Source organism: Tachypleus tridentatus, chromosome 13 (assembly GCF_004210375.1).
Source record: "Tachypleus tridentatus isolate NWPU-2018 chromosome 13, ASM421037v1, whole genome shotgun sequence".
In the NCBI taxonomy this organism is placed as follows: domain Eukaryota; kingdom Metazoa; phylum Arthropoda; class Merostomata; order Xiphosura; family Limulidae; genus Tachypleus; species Tachypleus tridentatus.
The window spans coordinates 150696593-150719642 of NC_134837.1; the positions used below are offsets into that span (position 1 = coordinate 150696593).

The 23050-nt window shown below is 32.6% G+C and overlaps 1 protein-coding gene across 1 annotated transcript; it reads right to left on the reverse strand.

Moving 5' to 3' along the window:
* Positions 1-982: 982 nt before the first annotated feature.
* LOC143237075 (rhodanese domain-containing protein CG4456-like) lies at positions 983-20403 on the reverse strand. The gene is made up of 4 exons (XM_076475922.1): positions 20249-20403; positions 4428-4547; positions 1556-1718; positions 983-1147 (listed from the first exon to the last, which is right to left on the reverse strand). The coding sequence occupies exons 1-4, from the start codon at positions 20268-20270 to the stop codon at positions 1081-1083; spliced, it is 372 nt and encodes a 123-aa protein (XP_076332037.1). The 5' UTR covers positions 20271-20403; the 3' UTR covers positions 983-1080.
* Positions 20404-23050: the final 2647 nt, after the last annotated feature.

Here is a 23050-nt window from a genome sequence, read left to right on the forward strand (position 1 = left end):
ACATGCCAACTGAGTAACATATAGAGTGAAACTTAAACATGTCCACATAAACAAACTAAAATAGCTAATTCTGAATACAAAATCCTCTCGCTGCGTTCTATCCCTCCAACAGCAATACAGTTTAACCTGAAGATGACCTAGGAAGGTGAAAACGTTGTTCTCTGTTTTATTAGTGAAAATATTAATTGTTTATTTGTTTTTAATTTCGCTCAAAGTTACACAAAGGCTATCTGCGCTATCCGTCCCTAATTTAGCAGTGTAACACTAGAGGGATGGCAGCTAGTCATCACCACTCACCGCCAACTCTTGGTCTACTCTTTTATCAACGAATAGTGAGATTGACTGTCACATTATAACGCCCCCACGGCTGAAAAGGCGAGCATGTTCGGTGTGACGGGGAAAAGGTGTTAATAACCATACCAGCCGTTCTGAAATACAATTTTATTTCAAGTTGGTGTCTCGTCATTAAGGACAATTAGTTTGACTTGCAGGAAAGAGATAATTGTATAGCATCTGCATTACTAGGCTAGGGTTTGAGAAAAATCATTAAAAGTCGTAATGGTTTAAACTTTTCTAAATGAGCGTTTTTTAAATCGAAAGTATAACAAGACCATAAACATGAAACATGCTAATGCTAGTGTAAGTCCAGACAGATAGTGAAAACATGTTGGTACTCATCAGAACTCAGTGTTGCTTCTTCTTTTTGTTTTAATCACGAAGTTGGTACTAAATTCCATTGTTTTTTTTTATTTTATTGTTTAATTCCAATGATGCCTAAAGAAAAACTTACTGAAACTTTAATATGGGTACAATGTGAGACTAGTTCTGGCAAAGAAGAGATCTTATATGCTTTGAAAATAACTTCATCAAATGTTCTCATCAAGCAAGCTGTTTGACTTACAGATAGATCAGTTTTAAAAAAGAACGATTTTACATCCATCTGACTGAAAATTAAAAATTAAGAGAAGACAAGTATCAAAACTAAATTTCATAGTATCTTTTCATTAATAGCTTGATGATAAAGACAAATAGTACATCAGAGTAATTACAATGACAAAATTTCTTTTGAAACGAAGACCATTATGGAAAAACAACCTTTCCACCTTTCTCTACCCAGTCGAGAAAACTACCACAGTAGCAACGAATCCTGAAAGAGACAACGATAAATAGTTTAAAAATTATAAATAGTGGACGATAGATTTATTTAGAAGTAAATAAAGTTTCAAAACATTAATTTGAAATTTTAGAATGACTTGTTTTATAATGTAAATGTTGTTTTCCACCTACTGTGGTATTAATAGTATTCTTGATGTTTGCAAAGTAGAAAACGAACTATTTATGGTAATAATTAATAATAAAATGACAGTTTAATCAACTTGATTGTATATGAACTACGGAAAAGCTAATATTACATGGAACCAAACCTTAATTTTTTCTACTAGTCTGTCTATGTTTACCCATGAGTAAAAAAGCCAATGCTATCGTCATCTATTATAATAGCTTGTGGTGTGTTTCTTAACTGTTACACTAACAATAATAAACCATCATTTCATACTTATTGTAGGCCAGTTTTTCCAGTTTCTGTATGGCGTCTGCAGCCCTTCGACCTGACCTACAAGTTATTATAACGTTCTCGTCAGTTTTAGAAGGCTGAAAAGACCCATATTTTTTCTTAAACTCGTTGGGTGGCAAATGAAAAGCATCTTCTATTTCAGCAACTATTAAAAACAGTAAAATTGTGCACATATATATAACAAAGGAAATGTTAGTCGTTCCGAATGATAAATTGAACATATAAAAATAAAGAGAACACCTTGTAACAGATGTACTGTTACATATTTTATTATGTTATGTATTTATTCTAATATATCCATATTTGTGTAAGCTAAATTTATATTTGGAATGCATGTAACTTATATTGTTAAAGATGTACTGCGAAATTCTCGTCTATTATCTAAATCTGTAGAAGGTTCTCGAACGTAAAAATCAACAGTGTGTATGCAAATACGAGTATTGTTGCCATATGAACTTTCGAGAACCTCGCCTTAAAGTTTATAAATCGACGCACGAAAGGACTGTTTAATATTGTTAGTCTGTTACAGTTAGCATACTCAGAAGTTATAACTATGATAAACGCTTCTTAATTGGGAACTACAGTTATTTGACCAGGAACGTTTATAAATTTCGGACGTTACAAACCGTTTAACGTCAGTGAATTAACTTAGAACGTTAGCATTTCTACGAAGGCAGAAAAACTCACGTGTGAAGGGGTAGCTAGCTTTTCCGTTAAGTGATATGTACCTGTGTATCAACATAGTTTGTTTGGTTTGTTTTGAATTTTGCGCAAAGCAACACGAGGGCTACCTGCGCTAGCCGTCCTTAATTTAGCAGTGTAGGACTAGAGGGAAGGCAGCTAGTAATCACCGCCCACCGCCAACTCTTGGGCTACTCTTTTACCAACGAATAGTTGCTCAGTCCACCGAGAGGAATCGAACCCCTGATTTTAGCGTTGTAAATTCGTAGACATACTGCTGTACTAGCGGGGAGCGAGTCGAGTGCCTTATCCACCTGGCCATGTCGAGCCGTATCAACATAAAATTAATTCTCTGTAAGTTTGTAAAATCTTTGTGTATAATTCAATATTTGTAATAATCGTTATTGTAAATTGTATTGTTGTTTGTAATTAAAATATATTTGTGTTAAGAAGGAAATTGTGTAGGTCAAACTTGTTGGCAAATATCATAAATTTAATATGTATCGGCATTCAGGTAAATTCTAAATTAAAATTTCAGGCTATTTTAAGTCGTTATACGTAACGTACGTAACACAATAATCGGGAAGTTCGTCTGAGATAAATTACCAGTGACAACTTTAGTACTTAAGATACATCATACCACGCAGTTCGTCTTATAAAATTATAAATTTCGAGTTGTTCAATGTTTGTAACAGTTCAAAACAAGTGAAAATTGCAATTTACATCACTTCTCTCTATTACTGTTAAGTCTTAAGATTCGGCGATGATAATTCACGTTTAAACTAGATGAAAATTTATTAAATAAATTAACTTACAAAATTGAAATACGTATACCTTTTTCTTTCCTGTTACTTTAAAATTAGGTGTAATTCAAAACAAATATCATAATGGAAATGATAGATAGTACATTGGGATATGGATGTTATGTGAGTGTTGAGTACGTTATATTAAAATGGATTTGAACAAGTAAATCAGCAAGTTACTTGAATAGCACAGCTGAATAAAATCGCAGTGGAATAAAATGTATCAGAATTACATTTAGAATTTGGTTAGCGTTCAGTAAGTAATGTGATGTCACCAAAATTTGCCTGCTTTGGGTAAGGGTACGTAACAGTCTTTCTTGATGCAAAATGTCCTCACATTCAGAGAATAAAGACATACTCATATCGAGATTTAGAAATTCAAGATATGGAAATATTCTTCTTGCTTAAATGAAATAAAAAAACAACAAGAACTATGGACAAATGTGTGGTATCAGGAACATTTAGAAAGAGCTCTCCAATAATTTGTACTTCAGTTGCGGTAATCAAAATTCAATGTCATATAACAGGAGAGAATCCAAGAATAAAATACTAGTAAAAACAACTGTTTACCTGACCCAAACAACAGTATACTGGATCACTAAGGAGAATTTTCCTCTGTAAAAGCGACTCGTTTCAAGTATACATAAGTTATTCCCTATACATATTCTTTTAATAGTCACATACCTCAAGCAGATGGAGAGTGAAACGAGTATTTAAACTTTCCTACAAGTTGGGCGAAAAAAATGATTTTCAGAACACTCGTGTTTCATAGGGTCTTGAATTTTTAATGTATTCAGAGTCAGATTATTTAAATCAAAATCCCTGCTAAGTCTAATCAGATCATACCTACCGATCAAATTCGCCGGACTCAGAGCCTATAAATTTTTGTGCGATAGAAATGTTTAAACGCGACTTGATAAATTATCGTTCTTGTATACTTTATGGCATATGGAAAGCAGGTAGGGTATATTCGTATGCTTGTAGCACGACAATCGTAGGATAGAGTATTTTCCAAGGGAAATTACACTGCAGGGTTTTTGTCAAGATTCATGAACATGAGATACAGCATAGCCGGACGTGGGGACAAAGACTGTAACGAAGTGGTGAGGCTTAATAAATGTTTTAATATAATGTGCTCAGCTTCAGTTCTAGGTGAGAAAAAAGTCAATCTCTAATAAAGGAAATCATTTATTATCAAAAGTTCTACAATACGATTTAAAAAAAAAGCAACAAACATTCATTCATCAATATAATAAAATTACAACGTATATAATAAAGTAATTAAAGAAATACTCTAGCTCATAGCATTTATTCAGTGATAAATAGTAGTTATGTTCTAAATACACAATATTTATGTAATATAAACTTACGTGGTATATTAAGGGAGCCAGGTATTAAGCCTACGTCTTTTAGTTCCTGAGATGTCCGTACGTCGATTAAAGTAATCTTATTGGCTTTTATCAGATCACACAGCTCATCATACTTAATTTCTGAAAAATGAGAAAATACAATCGTGTAAATTTTAATATAAATGATTACTTTCTTTTCTTTAGTTGGTTCGAATTGAATTTTTTTCGCCACGGTAGCATTTTGAAACTACACAAAAAAAGTACTTTTACTTCCAGTGAGTTTTCCAAAATTTTAATCTCAGGGACTACATTGTAATCAACCTATAAATAAAAGATCAATTTTATAAGAAGCTAGAAGTCTGTCAACACTCTAAGATTAATCTTATTAACTGTATTTAACTAAAATATGAAAATTTATAATTCATCAAAGAGGCGAATATTCGCGAGTGAATGCAAATTTTTTTCATTACACAATCCCAACATGAGCAGTTTTGACATCACAAAATACGAAAACTCTCCATATAACTACTTGGGACCTGCAAGATGGTATCTTTGTACCAAATCCCATATAATTTGGTTAACATACACATAAATAGTTCACAAAAAACCGCCCCTTGCTGGTACAGCGAAATGTCTACGAATTTACACCGCTAAAAGCAGGGGTTCGATCCTCCTCGGTGGGCTCAGCAGATAGCCCGATGTGACTTTGCTATATGAAAACACACACACACAAAAACTCAAGTACTATTTTGCCCGTTGAAAAATTGCGCAAAAGACAACATTTCCAGGATTGTCTATATTCCTATTTAGAATCTGCAAAGACTATCTTTGTATCACAAAACCTCTAAAAGTATGGGCTTATTTAACTTGCTGACTACATAGAATGGTAAAATAGGCATATCCCCTATTTTTATAAGTGTATGTATGGGACTCATTAAAAAAGTGTCTTTGTACCCAAATTCCATCTAAATTGGTCGAAGTATGCAGAGTAATCTTCAAAAACTATAACATTATGCTTTTTGTGGCCTCTTGACTCCGTGTAACGTACTAAAAACAACCAAGTCTACTATTTTCGCTTTTCAATGCTTGGGATCTATAAAAAATTATCTTTGTACCAAATTCCATGAAAATTGATCAAAATATAGCATAGTAAGTGATAAACCTCCTACAAAGTTATATTATTTCGTGACCTCTAACCCTCATAAAAGGACTTAAAATTGACAAATCCAAATTTTCTGTATGTCAATTTGTTGAGCACATGAAAATTTATATTTGTGCGAACTTGCATCTTGACTGCTATAGATATAATTGCAAAGAAGCCAGGCCAGGCATGGCCTAGCGCGTAAGGCGTGCGACTCGTAATCCGAGGGTCGCGGGTTCGCGCCCGCGTTGCGCTAAACATGCTCGCCCTCCCAGCCGTGGGGGTGTATAATGTGACGGTCAATCCCACTATTCGTTGGTAAAGAGTAGCCCAAGAGTTGGCGGTGGGTGGTGATGACTAACTGCCTTCCCTCTAGTCTTACACTACTAAATTAGGGACGGCTAGCACAGATAGCCCTCGAGTCGCTTTGTGCGAAATTTCCAAACAAACAAACAAAAGCAAAGAAGCCCAAAATATACATTTTTGTGTTGTTTGATCTTTTGCACCATCAATTCTTTAAAATAGAGAAAAAAAAAAGTTATCTAGGCATATCGAACTAAGATATAACCTTGTGAAGTTTCAAGTTAATCTACTAAGAAATGGTAATCGAATGAAAAGTTTTTAACAAAAAAATAAATAAAGATTGCAAACGGTTTATTTGTGGGTAAAACTAAAAGATTGGTGGACTAACTTAACAAGTTGATTAAATGCAACAATTTTAAAGATATGATGTCAGTGTCATAAGATTCAAATATTTTGTTTTGACATTGTATTTTTATAACCTTACATATTTCTAGATCAATTCATTAGTTTTTGCAATAAATTGTTTTTCTATATTTTCTAATACTATTGTCACCAGATGTAGATATTGCTAAAATCTATTTCATTTAATATACTATCCAGTACTATTAGAAACCACCTTATTAGAACACTAAGCAAAAACCCCGATCCTTCAAAGTACTGGTTACAATATATTATACAAATACATACTAATAATACGCTTATAACATTTCCAACATAACAATTCAAAAATATTTTAAAACAGCAACTTTTTGTGTACTACCTTCCTGATCGCGTCAACGGATCTAGTCTCTAGACGTCTTGGACTATTGTTATAATATTTCTGTAGCTTACATGCCTAATTTGTGGGTATCTGTCTTTGTTATTCCGATAAATATATATAAATTTTTAATGAATACTAAACATGTATAATATACGTACTTAAATATATTTTAATTCCAGTTTAACCCGAAAGATAGCGCTTAATACAAATGGATAGACACAGGACAGTTTCTGAAGATAAAGCACATATTTTATACTTAACATAAAAAGTAAACAAATAAGAGTATAAAAATTATGTTATTTTAAAATGAAGTAAGGATCCAGCTACAGGAAAACAATGAAACAAGAATTAAATCCACAATTACAAATGTATAAAATTTAATCCATTCTTAGGCAGTTATACCACAGGGTTTGGTATAGCCTAATCTTTAGTGTAGCGATCTACGGCTCAGAAGGTCTAAGGCTCGAACCCGAGACATTCTGATGAGCACGTTCGACATTTCCGGCTATGGGCGCTTTATAAAAGTGACTGTAAATCCAATTATCCAGTAAAGAGTAGCTACAAAAGTGCCGAAAATTGCTGACTGATTAAACTTCTTTTGGCTATAAGTTTTAAATTAGGAAAGATAATGTCTCAGTTTTGAGGTTTTGAACTTAGCCATAGAATCTTTGTATTACATAAGATGCCCCTATTTTTACCATTTTTGTAGAAATTTCTTTTGAGGCTCTCTTTACATCATGCCACCCGCTAGTACAGCGGTAAGTCTACGGATTTACGACGCTAAACTCAGGAGTTCGATTCAATATTTTACATTAACATCTTATTCAATAACACTTTTTAAAAGATCATTTACGTTAAGATATGGAATTATAATTATTATTTTTTTATATTTTAGAGGTATACTTTATTAAGGCATCCAAAACATTTATAAAAAAAGTCAACTCAATTTATTTACATATGAAAATAAGTTCATAATGAAAGTAACTGAACAATAACTTGAATATTATAACACAGAGATGTATCAGAGGTATCCTTATTAAACATTTATCTCTCAGGCTAACTGTTAACAGTGGCAACAGAAAAGTATATTTTTATTTGTTGCTGGAAAAAAATGGCACCTTTAATGAGTGGTAGCTGGCCGAGAGGAAGGATCTTTTAACAGGTTTATAAACTGCAATATTTTGTTTGTTTGTAATTAAGCACAAAGTTACACAATAAGCTTTCTGTGCCATGCTCACCACGGGTATCGAAAACCGGATTCTAGCGTCGTATTTTCACAAACACGACGTTGTGCTGCTGAGGAGCGAACTGCAATAGGAGTCTGACCTGATCTATTCTTTCAACAGTATTAGATTTCGACTGTTTCCATCCATAGGGAAATCAGTAAGCATAAATAAAGATATTTACATTAACTGTAAACTAGAAGGTCGTGATTCAGTGTATTTAGAGAAGAAGAAGACGTTGATAACGGCTGATGAATGGCTCTGATTTTCATTTCTTTCTGCTCAGATAGTACAAAAAATAAATACCTAACTTTTATTTTAATGAATTTTCTGAACTGTAAAAGCTATTGAAGATGTACTAGTTTAAGGAACTATTTCTAGCCAAAAATTGGGTTCTTTGACTCATTTGGAAGAGGAAACAACCCAGGTATAACCCGATGTTGTTGCTGATGATGTTACATCGTCATATTAACGGAAAGAGGTCCTTTTAAAATAATAACACAACTGTTCTCTGCACTAATAATTTCCAACACTGGTTCATAGAGGATGCGATGACACTGAATTTATTTCGTTTTCTTGGCCTACACCATGAGTGGCTTGTAATTGATAGAAGCATGTTTAAGCTGCATTTGTATGTCGGACTTGGCACCGCAATTCTGTGATTACATCTGTAGGACACAATCTTTGCAATTGAACTACAATAAAACAAAAGTCCAAGCTATTATTTCAGTCAATGGTGGCATAATCCAATTTCAAATGAAAGGCTTAGTAAACAAATCACATATTGTAAAATTAAATGTTAATTGTTACCAATCAGGGTAACTTTCTGCCGTGATCGCTGGTAATTATGACCATAAAGTTACTATAGCTGAATACAGATACAAGTCCAAGAATATCTGGATTCTATAAGAAAGCAAACAGCGCTGTAAGCCTTTTATTAAAATAAGTATAATGAAAAGTTCAAGACGAAAGGATACGCCTCTTCTTACCGGCCTGACATGGCTCGCTGATTAGGTCGCTCAACTCATAATATTAGGGTAGCGCGTTCGAATGCTTGTAATTAAAAATGCTTACTTTTTCAGACTTGGAGGCGTTATAAGGTGATAGTCAGTTGCTATTCATTGGAAAACAGTGTCTCAAAAGATGGCAGTGAGTGATGTTGTCTAGCTACCTTCCCTCTAAGTTATCACTGCTAAATTAAGGAGGACTAGCACAAAAATTCACAGTTCTTGATGACATAGGAAGGAAATAAGGGTTGATGTATTTATTGATATATACTCATTAACATTAGACTTATGGACCTATAAAATCAGTATCGTATAACTGTCATTTTTTACAGACCGTGTCCTGGTAGTTTGACTCAGTTTACGCAAGTAGATATTGTTTCTTTACCCACACAATATATCAGTTACGAAGTTGATATTTTGAAATTCATTAAAGATGACAAGTGGCAAGAAACATTTTCTATTTTTAATAAATAATTTATCTAACTGGTCAGTGTTCACGAACTCCTTTCGTTGTGACACAATCTAAAGTGGTGTTGTTCGCTATCTTAGTTTTCTCGTAACTAAAGTATGATACAGTTTATAGTAAATATATTACCAGATCTGTTATGGAACTAATGTTAAAAATCACGAATTGCTTATAATTATGTAACTATTTTCAAGAGTACTCTAGTTTTGTTGTGTTTTTTTATATTTTAAAGGCTACTTGAATAACACTAGCGTTACTCAAAGGTTGAAGAGGAATGCAACGAAAACTTCGTAAAAGTATCAAACATAATTATTTCATTAACAAACAACAAAAATCTGAGAAACACATGCCCGGAATATACATCGTAATATAAAAAAAAACATGAAAATAACACTTCTAAACTCGGGTTACTGAACCAGTTGATCCTGCTGTAGCAACCTACATGTATGCTCTCGTAACTACTAGAAATAAGATAATTAGCAAACTTTGTTGGTTGTTTTGCTGTTTGCGCTGCTTTGAAGTTGTCATTTATGTCATAAATTTGCTTCAAGATTTAACTCAAGTAATTTGGGACTAAAAAGTTTATTTCACACACTTTCTATGTTTACAAAACAATATATGTTTATAAAATCCTAGAAATATCTTCTAACATATTTATCAGTTTTCTTCACAGTATATTAGTATTATAATATCTTAGCATTAACCACTATCTCAGTTTCTATTTCGAACAAAATATATTACTTTGTAAAATCCTAGAAACTTCCAATAACACACTTTCGCTCTTTCCTACGCAATATAATATGTTTATAAAATCCTAGAAAGTTAAAGTGGCACACTTTTTATGTTTCTTACACAATATATTATTTTATAAAACCATAGAAACATCCAACAAATATTCTGTAAGTTACTTTTTAATTAACTATAATCAACATACATGGGTAACAATGGGTATATTGTTTTTCGTTATTTCAGATCTGTAGTAGTTTATTAATTCTTGAAGTTGTAAGATCGAAAACTTCGTTAAACCTTTTTTCCAAGAACATCAACTCAACCTCCTGTCACATACGCATGTTATCCGTGTATTCTGATCTCTAGAAGTTCAAACTTACAGATAACACCAGATTCATGTTAGACGATTTATCACTTTCTGGAAAAGGTAAACAAACGAACGTACTGCTGGTAAGAGTTTATAATCAATATTCATGTATCTTTTGACAGATATTAGTAAAATTTGCTTTTTGTGTGTGTGGTAATTATCACAGTGATAACAACTCGTGAAAAACCGCTAGAAGTTTCAGAGAATTGATAAGTATAAACAGACAATAGTTTATATCGTATACGTGGTTTTACAGTTTATATAACTTGTGTGTTACAGTTTAACTCATATCGACACAGACGTTTACCCACACATGCGCTCTGCCAACTGAGGAATCATTATACTTTAAAGGTGTATTCGCAAAAAATAATATTTCATATATAAATGCAGGGTTCATGACATATCAAACAAGTGAAATTGTGTCATCATCACCTTCTCCATTTTTTAAAATGTAACTTTATTTTAATATAGTAAAAACATTTTGTTATATTATTATTGTGTACCTAGCGCTAATGTAATTGTATATTCCATTCCATAACTTCATACGGGTAAGTATCTAATTGAAACTTCTAACAGGAAATTGTTTCTTTTTTTTAAAAAATGATATATTAACTTTTCATGATTAACTTTTCTAACAAACGTTTTACTTCAGGAAAACTTCGAAATACCATATTCAAAATGCATAGATAACGTGATTAATTACATTTATATTTTACTTGTTCTTTTTAACATGGTTACATTTTTAAAATTTTCAACAAGAGATGTCTGACAAGTACATGACTGAAAAACGTTCACTTCCAGTGAACAATCTAGTGGCAACAACTTTTTTAGGTGAGGTCAGCTCCGGCAGAAGAAGTGTGCGTGCGCATGTGTGTGTGTTGTATTAAGATTTATAAATATAAAAAGAAACATTTCTCAATATTATTACAAAAAATAAAAAAATGAAAAAATAAAATAAAAATAAAAAACAACTCAGGACACAATATCGACATTGCCCTGAAAATGGCCAGAGTACTATGGATTACTCTGGTCCTAAAGCACTACAACTACAACATAGTAGTACCTTGAATGAAAGTTAGGGATGGAGGAATAGGTCTTTTGCACCTGACCATCCTGGATATCTAAATTCTAAATACCCACAAAGAAGAAGTGAATTTCATTCTCGTTACGTGTAAAAATATGGCTAGGGTGTACAGGGGTATAAATGTTTGGTAAGATAACAGAAAGTAACGCTTAGTAACTTTAATAACTGGCACTGATTGAAGCAATTGCAGTGTTACGTATTATTATTATTTATTTCGGACGAGTCTTCGATTTATTACATTACGTATGTTAACGTATTACTATTTCAAGTAACTGCAAATTTGAAATTGAATTAACTGTATGGAATTTATTTGTCAACAAGATTGATACAATATGGAATTTATTTGTCAACAAGATTGATACAATTTCCTTTTATAACGCAATTATATTTTAATATACAAGCACAAAATCAATACAATTTATAATACCGGCTATTACTAATAGTTATTACAAATGGTGGTTTATATACAACAGTCTTATAAATTTAGAAACTATACTGAGTCTTATATCAGGTCTAGAACTGAACGTTTTATCGATGATCAAATCCACAACGAAGAAATTAATTCTGAGTTGTAACTGTTGTACCTCGCTTAAGCTAGTCAGTTCGGTTGGTCCCACATCGATTAAAGCTCCCTTTTTATTAAGAAAGATATTTAATGGCCTCGTAGAAAGAATAAAGTCAGATGTAATTAACTGAAGTTGAACGGTTTGTAGTGTTCGAAATCTATAAGAGTTTCTGGTCCAATTCTGTATTTTTCCGATTAATAGGCCTTAATCCCAATTGTAACTTCCTAGGCGTGTAGCGTACTGACTGTAGCTGTCCAATTATATTCACTTTCCTCTCACGGCTAGCCGCTTTTTATAAGAATTACGCGAGTTTGTAGAAATTTCTACAAAATTCTTGCGCGCTTTAGTCCGCAGTGGATATGGCAAATGTAGTGTGGTGATTGACACGTTTTAATGTATTCTTCTTTGTTTAACTCATGGAGTCTTAGAATTAACTGGAAACTTTACTTTATAAAGGAGGAAGTTGATCTAAGTTAATCTAGGGTGTGGTTTTGAAACCTGTCGCTATTCTAAGTTCTGCGAAAATTTCCACTTTTATTGAGATTTATTCAAAGTGTTTTATTTATTCGATTCATATGTTTCGGCAACCTTGTTATACGGCTACTCTTTTTTGTATAAAGTTGTGACGAATCCAAAGGTAGTATTCTACTATTAACTGTGAACGGGAATTAACTGTGAACAAAATATATTGTTGCTAAGCACAGTATCCACGACACAACGACTTATCTTGCAGTTATCACCACTGAATGAACTTTTACAGAACTCTCAAATGACTAACCTTTTGTACTTATTCTCCATAGAATATTTTCGCAAACAGTACCATACAATTTGTTTATTTTTTTACTTTTGCGCAAAACTACTCGAGGGCTATCTGAGCTAGCCGTCCCTAATTTAGCAGTGCAAGACTAGAGGGAAGGCAGCTAGTTATCACCACCCATCGCCAACTCTTGGGCTACTCTTTTACCAACGAATAGCGGAATTGATCGTTACGTAATAACGCCCCCAGTGCTGAAAGGGCGAACACGTTTGGTATGTTGTGGATTCGAACCCGCGATCTTCAGATTACGAGTTGAGTGCCCTGATCGCCTGATCATTCCATACTGTCCTTGTTCCTTTTCACCAAGTATAGAAGAATGGTGTAAAACGTTTTTCTATACATCTTTCTGAATTAAAAATTATTATTGCAAAATATTACTTTGCATGTTTTAAACTCCCAAGTGGAGTAAGTCAAAACCTTAATTTTTTTTAGGATAATTAAGTTTAAAAAGTAGCTGCATCATTTTTCTCTCAACAAAATATTTATTATTGTTAGAAGTTTTGATAAATTTGTTTACTTCGATCAGTAGCTTTATATACAGCACTGGGACCAATAATGTAAACACTCAATTGAAACTTAAATAGAAACTGCTAAGAAAGCTTAGACACTAATCAACATATCCATGAAACATTACTGTGCAGTAAAAGCATGGATGATACCTAAACACTTTTGTTTTTTCTCTACACAATATATTTTAGTTGACCAAATGTTTCCAACGGGTTTAGACTGATAATCACATTGTATGAATTAACGCACATCCGTTCTAGTCGTCTAACACCTGTTATATGAAGTATGTCTCTTTTGTTTTGACATTCCAGATAGTAATTATGAGAATTTCGCATATGAATTATCCAACCATCTTAAAAGTCAGCGTAAGAGTGGATCCTTGACGCAACTTGTCAGACCGTGATTTTTAACATTTTAATATTTACCTAATCAAATATATCCTGTGATTTTTCATTTAGGTTTTACGGTTACGTACTCCTATTTTTTCTACCATACTAGACATTGTTCTCAGGAAAACAATACATTGTACATTATTTAGAAAGCATTACGTTACTTGAAGCAAAACTGATATATGTGATCTTCACTGACTGAGTAATTATTTATATTATTTTCATATCAATCGATGGGTCAGTGGTAAGGTTAAGGATTCATAACACTCAAATTCGTCTCGATGTACAGAATGCAAGTAGCTCATTATGTTGCTGTATTTAAAAATATTCTAAAATTGCATTTATTCATTTTTCTTTTTGGAAATTACCCACTTAAAGCAGCCAATAGTTTAACGCGTTACTTACACACTCGTTTCAGGCGTGGACCAATAGTTGACGCGTTCGGATTGTAAAAACAAGGATTCGGGGTTCGCGACATTTTATGACAAAATGCGCTTCGCAGTTTGGGCTGTGAGAGCGTTACAAGAGTAACGTATCATATCATATCATACTATTAAATCAGCGGAGAGTAACCGAGAATTCAGAGTGGGCATATCATTGAAAGTCATAGACTTGTAATGATAAAACCGCAACTATTTATCAGCACTTCTCAGAAAAATGGATTCGTTACTAGGTTTTCTCATAACTTTCTTACTTCAGATTTCAGAATTCTTTTATAACTTAAGTGAAGCTGTTTACAACAAAAGGGTGTAAATATAGCGTTATAACACATACATGAACTGTCGTTGTATGCTTAGATTACATAAAAAAGACGTAATAATACTCGAAGTCTTTTATCAAGACGATATATATTTATCTATTATATATCATGGTAGTAGATAATAAAACACGATTTTTGTCTGGTATTCATATGTTATATAAGTATTTGAAAAATCGACTTTCAAATAATATATGAGAATATGTTTAAGATTTAAATGTTAGAAAATCATATTGACGTTCATAAACAAGAGAACAGTGAATTTATCGAACTTTTATATTTTCACTTTAATATCATGTGTAGAGTCTATTTCTTTGAATGACTTCTTTCCCTTTTCTCCAAGTTCGATCTTCAACGCGGACACAGAATAGATAACCTTTAGTGTAACTTTGTGTTAAAACAAACACAAATATAAAATTATTTTTTAAAAATATTTATATATATTGCTCAGTATGCAACACATTTCAAAACATGCAATGATCTTCATACTTAAAGAGAGTTTCACTGTTTTTCCGAGAATATATTTCCAAACTTACTGCCCCATGTGTGTCATATAAACTCAAGTACGCAAGGTCAGTCTGAACATGTTGAACCTATAGTTAGGAAACATTAACCACACTCATGCTGGCTACTAAATACTCTAGTCCATGAAATATAAAACCACTATGTTTAAAAGCATTGTTCTTGTTAACTCATAATACTGATCAATACGATATGAGTTTGCTAATGTTACTCACGTTAACGCATAGTTTGACTATGTTTAAAAGCATTGTTCTTGTTAACTCATAATAGTGATCAATACGATATGAGTTTGCTAATGTTACTCACATTTAATCCTAATACACTATTTTTCTAAAATACCTAAACTTAAGGTTTTTATCTCAGGCATGTAGCAGCAAGAAAAAAAAAGTTATATTTGTTAGGTATGCCACTTCCGCTGTATTTCTCCGAACGCTCGTTTCTTGCATGACAAATTTTAAATAGACTACCATATTATTAGTTATCTCAAGGTTTCGTATAACTTGAAGTTCTCATGGTGTATTAGGGTTACTTATGCAAGACTAGAAACTATTGCAATAGTCGTAGCACGGTATTAATTTTTTCTCTGAATGTGGCCTTCATTTGTGTGTCGTTGACCTTCTCGATGGCTGAACGAAGTTCATTCACTATATGTAATACAGCCATGCTTGTGCTTATTGGTGACATTCTTGTATATAATTATGAAGATTTTCTTAAAGCACTCAAACTTACGTAAACTTAAACTGGAAAAAAAGTTTTCTTTACTATATTGCTAATGAAATATTCAAGTTTAAGTTTATATTATTTTTTTTATAAAACTCACTTTTGATTTTGAAGTTATAAACTTCTCATTTCTTCAGGTTGATGAACTGAGATGACCTAGGAAGGTCAAAACGTTGTCCTCTGGTTATCAATAAAACTTTAACAGTTTTACCACACGTACTGAGATGCATTTTTGTTTCAAGTGGGTTTCTTGTCATCAAGAAAGAACGAGTTCAAACGTTTCACTAAACATATCTACCTTTCAGAAATTTCATGTCTGAACTAAATTTTTAATGGTGTTTCTAAATTATGAACAAGTTTAATTAAGATATACAATGCAAAATAAATATAATGTTAAAAATCCCTATTCTAATTCTGGTCTATTCTAACATAAATCAAATAGATGAAAATCATATTTTAACTACTTATTCCACCTCACGCTGTTGTATCAATTGTTATGAACAAGTTTGTTGATATAAATATAACGTATAAACTTCTGCTAACCCTCGTGTTAGGGGAATGACCTTGTTAATGACAGATATAGTAGATATAATGTCTTTGATTCCTATGTTAAATATACAGTTTTCTTTACTTTTATTCAGAAGTTTTTGTTAATAGTTTGTTGAAGGTAATAGTGAGCCATTAGCAGTTTATCCTACTAGTTTAAGCTGTTGGTATAATTGTTACGAGTTGTATACCTTATAACATTTTGTCGTTAACTAACTTAATATATTTATTAATTATATTATTATTTTTGTCATGGCATTTAGATTGGTTATATTTAAATTAAATTATCCATATTCTTTCTATCGTCGTTGTTGTTTTTACCGAATATCTACACTGATAGTCTCTAATTTTGGGCTGAGAAACAGTAACTAGTCAATAACACCCACAACTTACTTTTAAACTATTTAGTTTGAACCGAATTGTAATAATTGACTATCACTTTTATAACGTACGGCCCACGATTCAGTTATCGATTTAATTTGTTATTTATTATTTTGTAGGTTAATAAATGTACTTTTTCCTTCTGTATTTTCAGTGCTGTCTTAGTACCCTGGTCCTTGGTTAAACAGTAATATATGTATATATATAATTATAATTTATCGTACATTTCGAGTACATAAAAATAGAAGTTCAGTATTGAAATTAGTATTAAAGTTTTTTAACCGTTAATTGTTTTAAAAGCTATAATTATATTGCAACGAGACAGTTAGTAGTTTGAATCTATAGAGTTCAGAGAACTTATACAAATGAGAACGTAATTGCATTTATATATAGGGAAAGGGCAATATTTTCACTAGTCTACCACTACCCTGCTGAAAAAAATAACAAAAAACATGTTTAATTAGCTAACCTCTATATAAAATCAAGAAACTTGTTTGCATTCCGTGAGAGTATTAATATAAACATAAGATCACAAGGTTTGCACGTGATGGAAAATTACTTAGGAACAGATCAGTTAGAGTAAATAGTTGACAGCATATGGAACAGTTAAATATTGTTTACACGATACTTAGATAAGGTTTGGCTCAATTAACAAAGATTTAGCAATCGGTGTCATTCAGCATTGATAGTAGTAAACAGTCGAAACAAGTATCTCAGTATTTCACAACACTACTGAAAGCTGTGTTTTATTAAGTGCAAAGATAGACAATGAACTATCTGTTCTCTGCCTACCACAGACATTAGAACCAGATTATTGTGTTATAAACCTATTGTATTTACTTTTTATAAATATAACACACGTTAGAGTGTTTACAAGCTATTATATGAAACACAAGGTTCGTGTTCTGATTTCAGTAATACAGCATTACAGTTCGTAAGCCAACAACATAGCAAAACACCAGTAATTGTGGCAGAATGTCTATCAATAATAATATATTGTTAAGAAGTTTGACTGAATTATTTTTAATATAAATTAGTCAAACTAATCTATTGTTAAGAAGTTTGACTGAATTAATTTTTTTTAATAAAAAGTGACAAGGCGACTGTGGTCTTTGAATGAAATTAGGCCTGGCATGGCCAAGCGCGTAAGGCGTGCGACTCGTAATCCGAGGGTCGCGGGTTCGCGCCCGCGTCGCGCTAAACATGCTCGCCCTCCCAGCCGTGAGGGCGTATAATGTGACGGTCAATCCCACTATTCGTTGGTAAAAGAGTAACCCAAGAGTTGGCGGTGGGTGGTGATGACTAGCTGCCTTCCCTCTAGTCTTACACTGCTAAATTAGGGACGGCTAGCACAGATAGCCATCGAGTAGCTTTGTGCGAAATTCCAAAAACAAACGAATGAAATTAATTATTCTCTGCTAAACAAATAAATGTTGTTTACTACATCAAATAAAAAACCGTATTAAAGGATTTAATTAAACAATGTTGATAGTACAGACAGCATGAAATATCACAGAATTGTTTCAACATTAAAACAGACTCGATCTTCTGTCTGTTTATTTATCAAATATTAGAAAAATAATACTTTATATCTATCTCCAAAACAAAAAGAGCAAACTTGGATAGTAATAAGAAATTACATAGTAGGATTTTTTTCTTAGAGTAACGTCCCTGGTGGGACAATGGTAATTTATCAGATTTATAACGTTGAAATCAGGGGTTCGAACTCCTTTCGGTGGAAACAGCAGATAATCGGATGTGGTCTAGCTATAAGAAAGCACACACTCTGTGTGTAAACGATAAATGGGAAAACAAATTCATGCATTAAGACAATTGTTTAGTACTACATGTGAGTTTATGGGTCTGAACTCTAGCGACAGTGAATAAAAGAGCTGAGGCCAGGGCAAAAATGAATTTAATATGAAAGAAAAGTTATAAGTCTGATTGTTTCACTACAAACCACATACATGAACATCATTTTACTCTACGCATGACTCTCAAATGGAAATATCAGGTGTGTATATAAAGTATATGTAATATTTCTGTAGTTGTGTGTAAATTATTTCCTTTTCTACAACTGGACACAATAAGCCCACCTTTTTGTAAGGTTGTTTTTTAGTTTTCTGTTTTGTGAAATTATGTTGATGGTTTTGTGAGAAAATTCTTTGAAAAAATCGTTTAAGATGTTGTTTTTAGGTGTTTCTGGGAAATATAAATTTGTAATTTTACCTGGGAAGTTTGGCTGTTGGATGTCAATAAAATTATCTAAGTTGTCTTCTTTCTGTTGGTTGTTTTTGGTTGTTTCCTTGTTGTTGTTCTCTGTTGAAAGTAGACATGTCTAGAAGACCTAGCCAGGAGACTTGTGATACTTTCTACAGAGAACAACAACAAGGAAACAACCAAAAACAACCAACAGAAAGAAGACAACTTAGATAATTTTATTGACATCCAACAGCCAAACTTCCCAGGTAAAATTACAAATTTATATTTTCCAGAAACACCTAAAAACAACATCTTAAACGATTTTTTCAAAGAATTTTCTCACAAAACCATCAACATAATTTCACAAAACAGAAAAAAAAAAAAAAAAAAGCCCACCTGTTGAGAGAACTAGAACTTTAGCGGCTTTTATATGCGATATACCGAATATAACTGATTCTCTTTGTCCGTTTGTTGTGTATTTATATTGGACAAACACCGATTTATGTTTTAAACAGAAACAAACTTAAATTTAACATTAAGCATATAAGAACCCATTTAAGAATGGTATTTTCTTATTGTCACGTGAGCAACAATGTACTTTTTAAGATAGGTAAACATTTTTCTTATAACTTTGTTTTATCGTTCTGGAAAACAATAGTCAGCTCGGTTGTATCAGAGCAAAGATACATTTTAGAACTTGATCGCCAGATTTTACTGTCGGAAAGCCTTTGACTTTTCGGCGTCACATTGGTGGTGTTCCCGGTAAAGAATTCTACCAATCTAAATAAAGTTTGTGAGACGTTGCAAAGCATCCAGCCGAGCTGTATTTGAATGTTTGGTCATCTACTTCAATGCACCTTATACATAAGCTTAAAAACTGAATGTGTGATCGTGACTTAAAATTTCTGTGATCTGTGCCCGTTGTGACACATGATTAATACATGCTCAAAGTTTTGTTCCACGAAAAGAAACTAAGGAAGAAACATGACAGACTCGACAACACAGTTCTCCATGCATCACACGAGAACACAAACATTTAATATGATAGAAATTAACCATAAACGATCATTAGTTTGTTTGTTATTAAGCACAAAGCTATAGGACTGGCTATCCGTTATCTGTCCACAATGGATAATAATACGAGTATTAACGTTATAAATCCTTACGATTACTGCTGAGCCACTGTGGAGCGCGCCAAAGAAACCTGCATGTTCTACATGATATACAAATATCTCAAAAAAATGTCTTTACGACTAATTTCATGCAAAATTTGGATAAAAAGTATTATTTTACATGCTACTCTAACTTTTTAAAGTGAAAATCAAAAATACAGAAACTTAGTAAAGTATTCTAACCTTTTTCTGCGCAGCAAGACATTTCTTACCCAACCAGCGAGCAACTCAGGACCCCAATCAAAACTTGTCTGTGTAACTTTTGCGCGCCCCTTCTCTCTTCATTGCCATTTAACCGCGAGTCATGAGTACTTATATATGAAAGGGATTGTGCAAACATCTTTAGCCAGAGAAAGTCGCGCGTTTTAAAACTTAGTGAGAGAAAACTAACTGTTCTTGTCCATACCAGTATACTTTACGAACTCTAAAGGAAGTTTGAAACAGTTACGAAAAAAGTGGAATACACAAAGTCACAAGTACTCTTATTTGTCCGTAAGGTTAACACATATTTTAAAGCGTTTCATGCAAAACAAAGACTGTAAGTAAATACACTAGTATTTCATGATTATTCAATGTTACTGCATGATTAGAATGCGCATGTATCATACACATACATTTATATGAAGCTATGCTTTTCAAAATGATGACCAATATGTATACAAACGCAACTGTATATTCTGAAACTTTGCACGAGGAACTTCCCATCAATATAGAAAATCTACAGTGATATTTGACGAATACTCTCCGGCTTCTTTTGTTCTGCTAGTAATCTATATTCGTATTTATCACCAAATATATGTGAAAACATCTTCGCATTTATCACTCTGCTCTAAAGAATCGTCTTATCAAACATTTTTCTATTTTCATACATTTTGACACTCGTGACGTCTACCTAGAAGTTAACATTAAATTTTTAAATTACGATATGCGGAAAATGAAAACCAGTGTAAAAATAAAATATTATAATTTTGACTTAAAGCTAAATTAAACAAACTACAATTACCAGAAAAATACGGAAAACTAATAAATTACATTTGAACTCTGGGAATCAAATGATATTCGTGAAGAGCAGAGCAGTCACATTTGCATCCTTCCATATCCGCTTTTTTCACCGTATTTAAGATAATTAGGGATGAAGGTGTGTGTAAGTTTGTTTTTTTAATTCGCGCAAGATAAGTTGAACCTGAAAATTGTACCTATTTTTATTATCATTACAGTAGACAAGCCTATTTATTAATAGATAATTAATTACATATATATATATACTAGCACTTATGTATTTAACCTCACTCATAAAAGAGCGAAAAAGCAAATAGTAGGCCTCACCTATACAATAAAATTATGTTGTCTACCATAAAAACTGAAACAGGCTGCGTGAAAGGAGGAGGGCTAACATTATAATACTCTCTGTGTAAAATTAGATTAAAATTAACTAAGCGAGTGTATTTTATTCTACTTTTTTTTTCTCAGGGTGTTTCGAATCCTGGAAGTGGATTTGTTTTTCTTTCGATACTTTATAAATAAAATATTGCATTTTGTTTGTACTATATTTCATACATCAATGTCATAATGTGAATACGGTATAACATTCATAAAAATATATTAAGTTTACGTTATCGCAAATTTAATATAATACTGCATACATGTCTAGATTTGAAATTTCAATATTTGTGGAGGTAAAATGGTGATGTGGGAGGAAACAGAGCTAGACTTATACTGTTCGCCAGAACTGGTATTCATTCATGCATAACTATAAGACGAGCTAAATATTTTTCTTAAGTGTTTACTTACTCTTCCCAGTGAAGGAAGAATAAAAAATCATAATTCATAAGGAAGCCAGGATTTAAAATAGGTTCATAGTTTATTTTCAAAAACGAAACCTAAGGTTGTTGTTTTTGAGGTATTTTTCTTTCCGCAAATTCACAAAATATTGTTCACTTATCGAAGAATGGAACGGAGACGCAGAGAAGCATATTGCCGCTTTTTCTAAAATTCGGGCAATTCTGGTTAATACCGCTAGTAATTTATAAATAACTGGTAAATGTTTGTCAAGTGTTTCCCACAAATCATTGGACAAAATTAACAAATTGAGCCAAATATTGTATCAAGTCATTTTTAAAAGGATTCACTGACAAATGCGCTCAAATAAAATTCATTTTTAAATTTTGATATATTTTATTATACTCTGCTTCAGTAGTATGGGTCAGATAACACAGCAAATTACTCAGGCAATTTATTTTAAATCTTAACTGTTTAGATGCTATTAGAAAACTCTTGAAAATTCTACAATAAATAAATTAGTACTACTTGAATTGCGTGTTAAAATTTTCGACTTTAACAAATGTGACTCATAAAGCCAAATTAAAATATCTTAAACAGTAAGGCACGGCGTGACGAGGGTCACGGTTCGAAACCCCATCACATTAAACATGCTCGCCATTTCAGCCATGGGGGCGTTATAATGTTATAGTCAATCCCACTATATATGTAAAATCGGCTCGTTTGGGTTGAGAAAATATTTTACTTAGAAGGTCGAAACGTTGTTCGCTCTTCCACGTAAAATATTTTCTCAACCCAAACGAGCCGATTTTACATATATATTTCTCTACAAGTGGGTTTTCTCGACATCACAGTCAATTCCACTATTCGTTGGTAAAAGAATAGCACAAGAGTTAGCAGTGGGTGGTGATAACTAGCTGCCTGCCCTCTAGTCTTACGCTCCTAAATTAGGGACGGCTAGATAGCTCTCGTGTAGCTTTGCGCGAAATTCAAAACAAAAAACCTTGTTGATTTCTACTATGAAGTGAAAACAAAATAAGTGGGACAATTACTGCAATAAACTAAATGATAAAACTGACCCGAAAAAATTCTGGTCACATCTTAAAAGACTCACAAATGAAAACACAAACACAAAGAGATATCCTCCACTCGAACATAATAATACTACAGCACACACAAATAAAGAAATAGCCGAAGCTTTCAAAG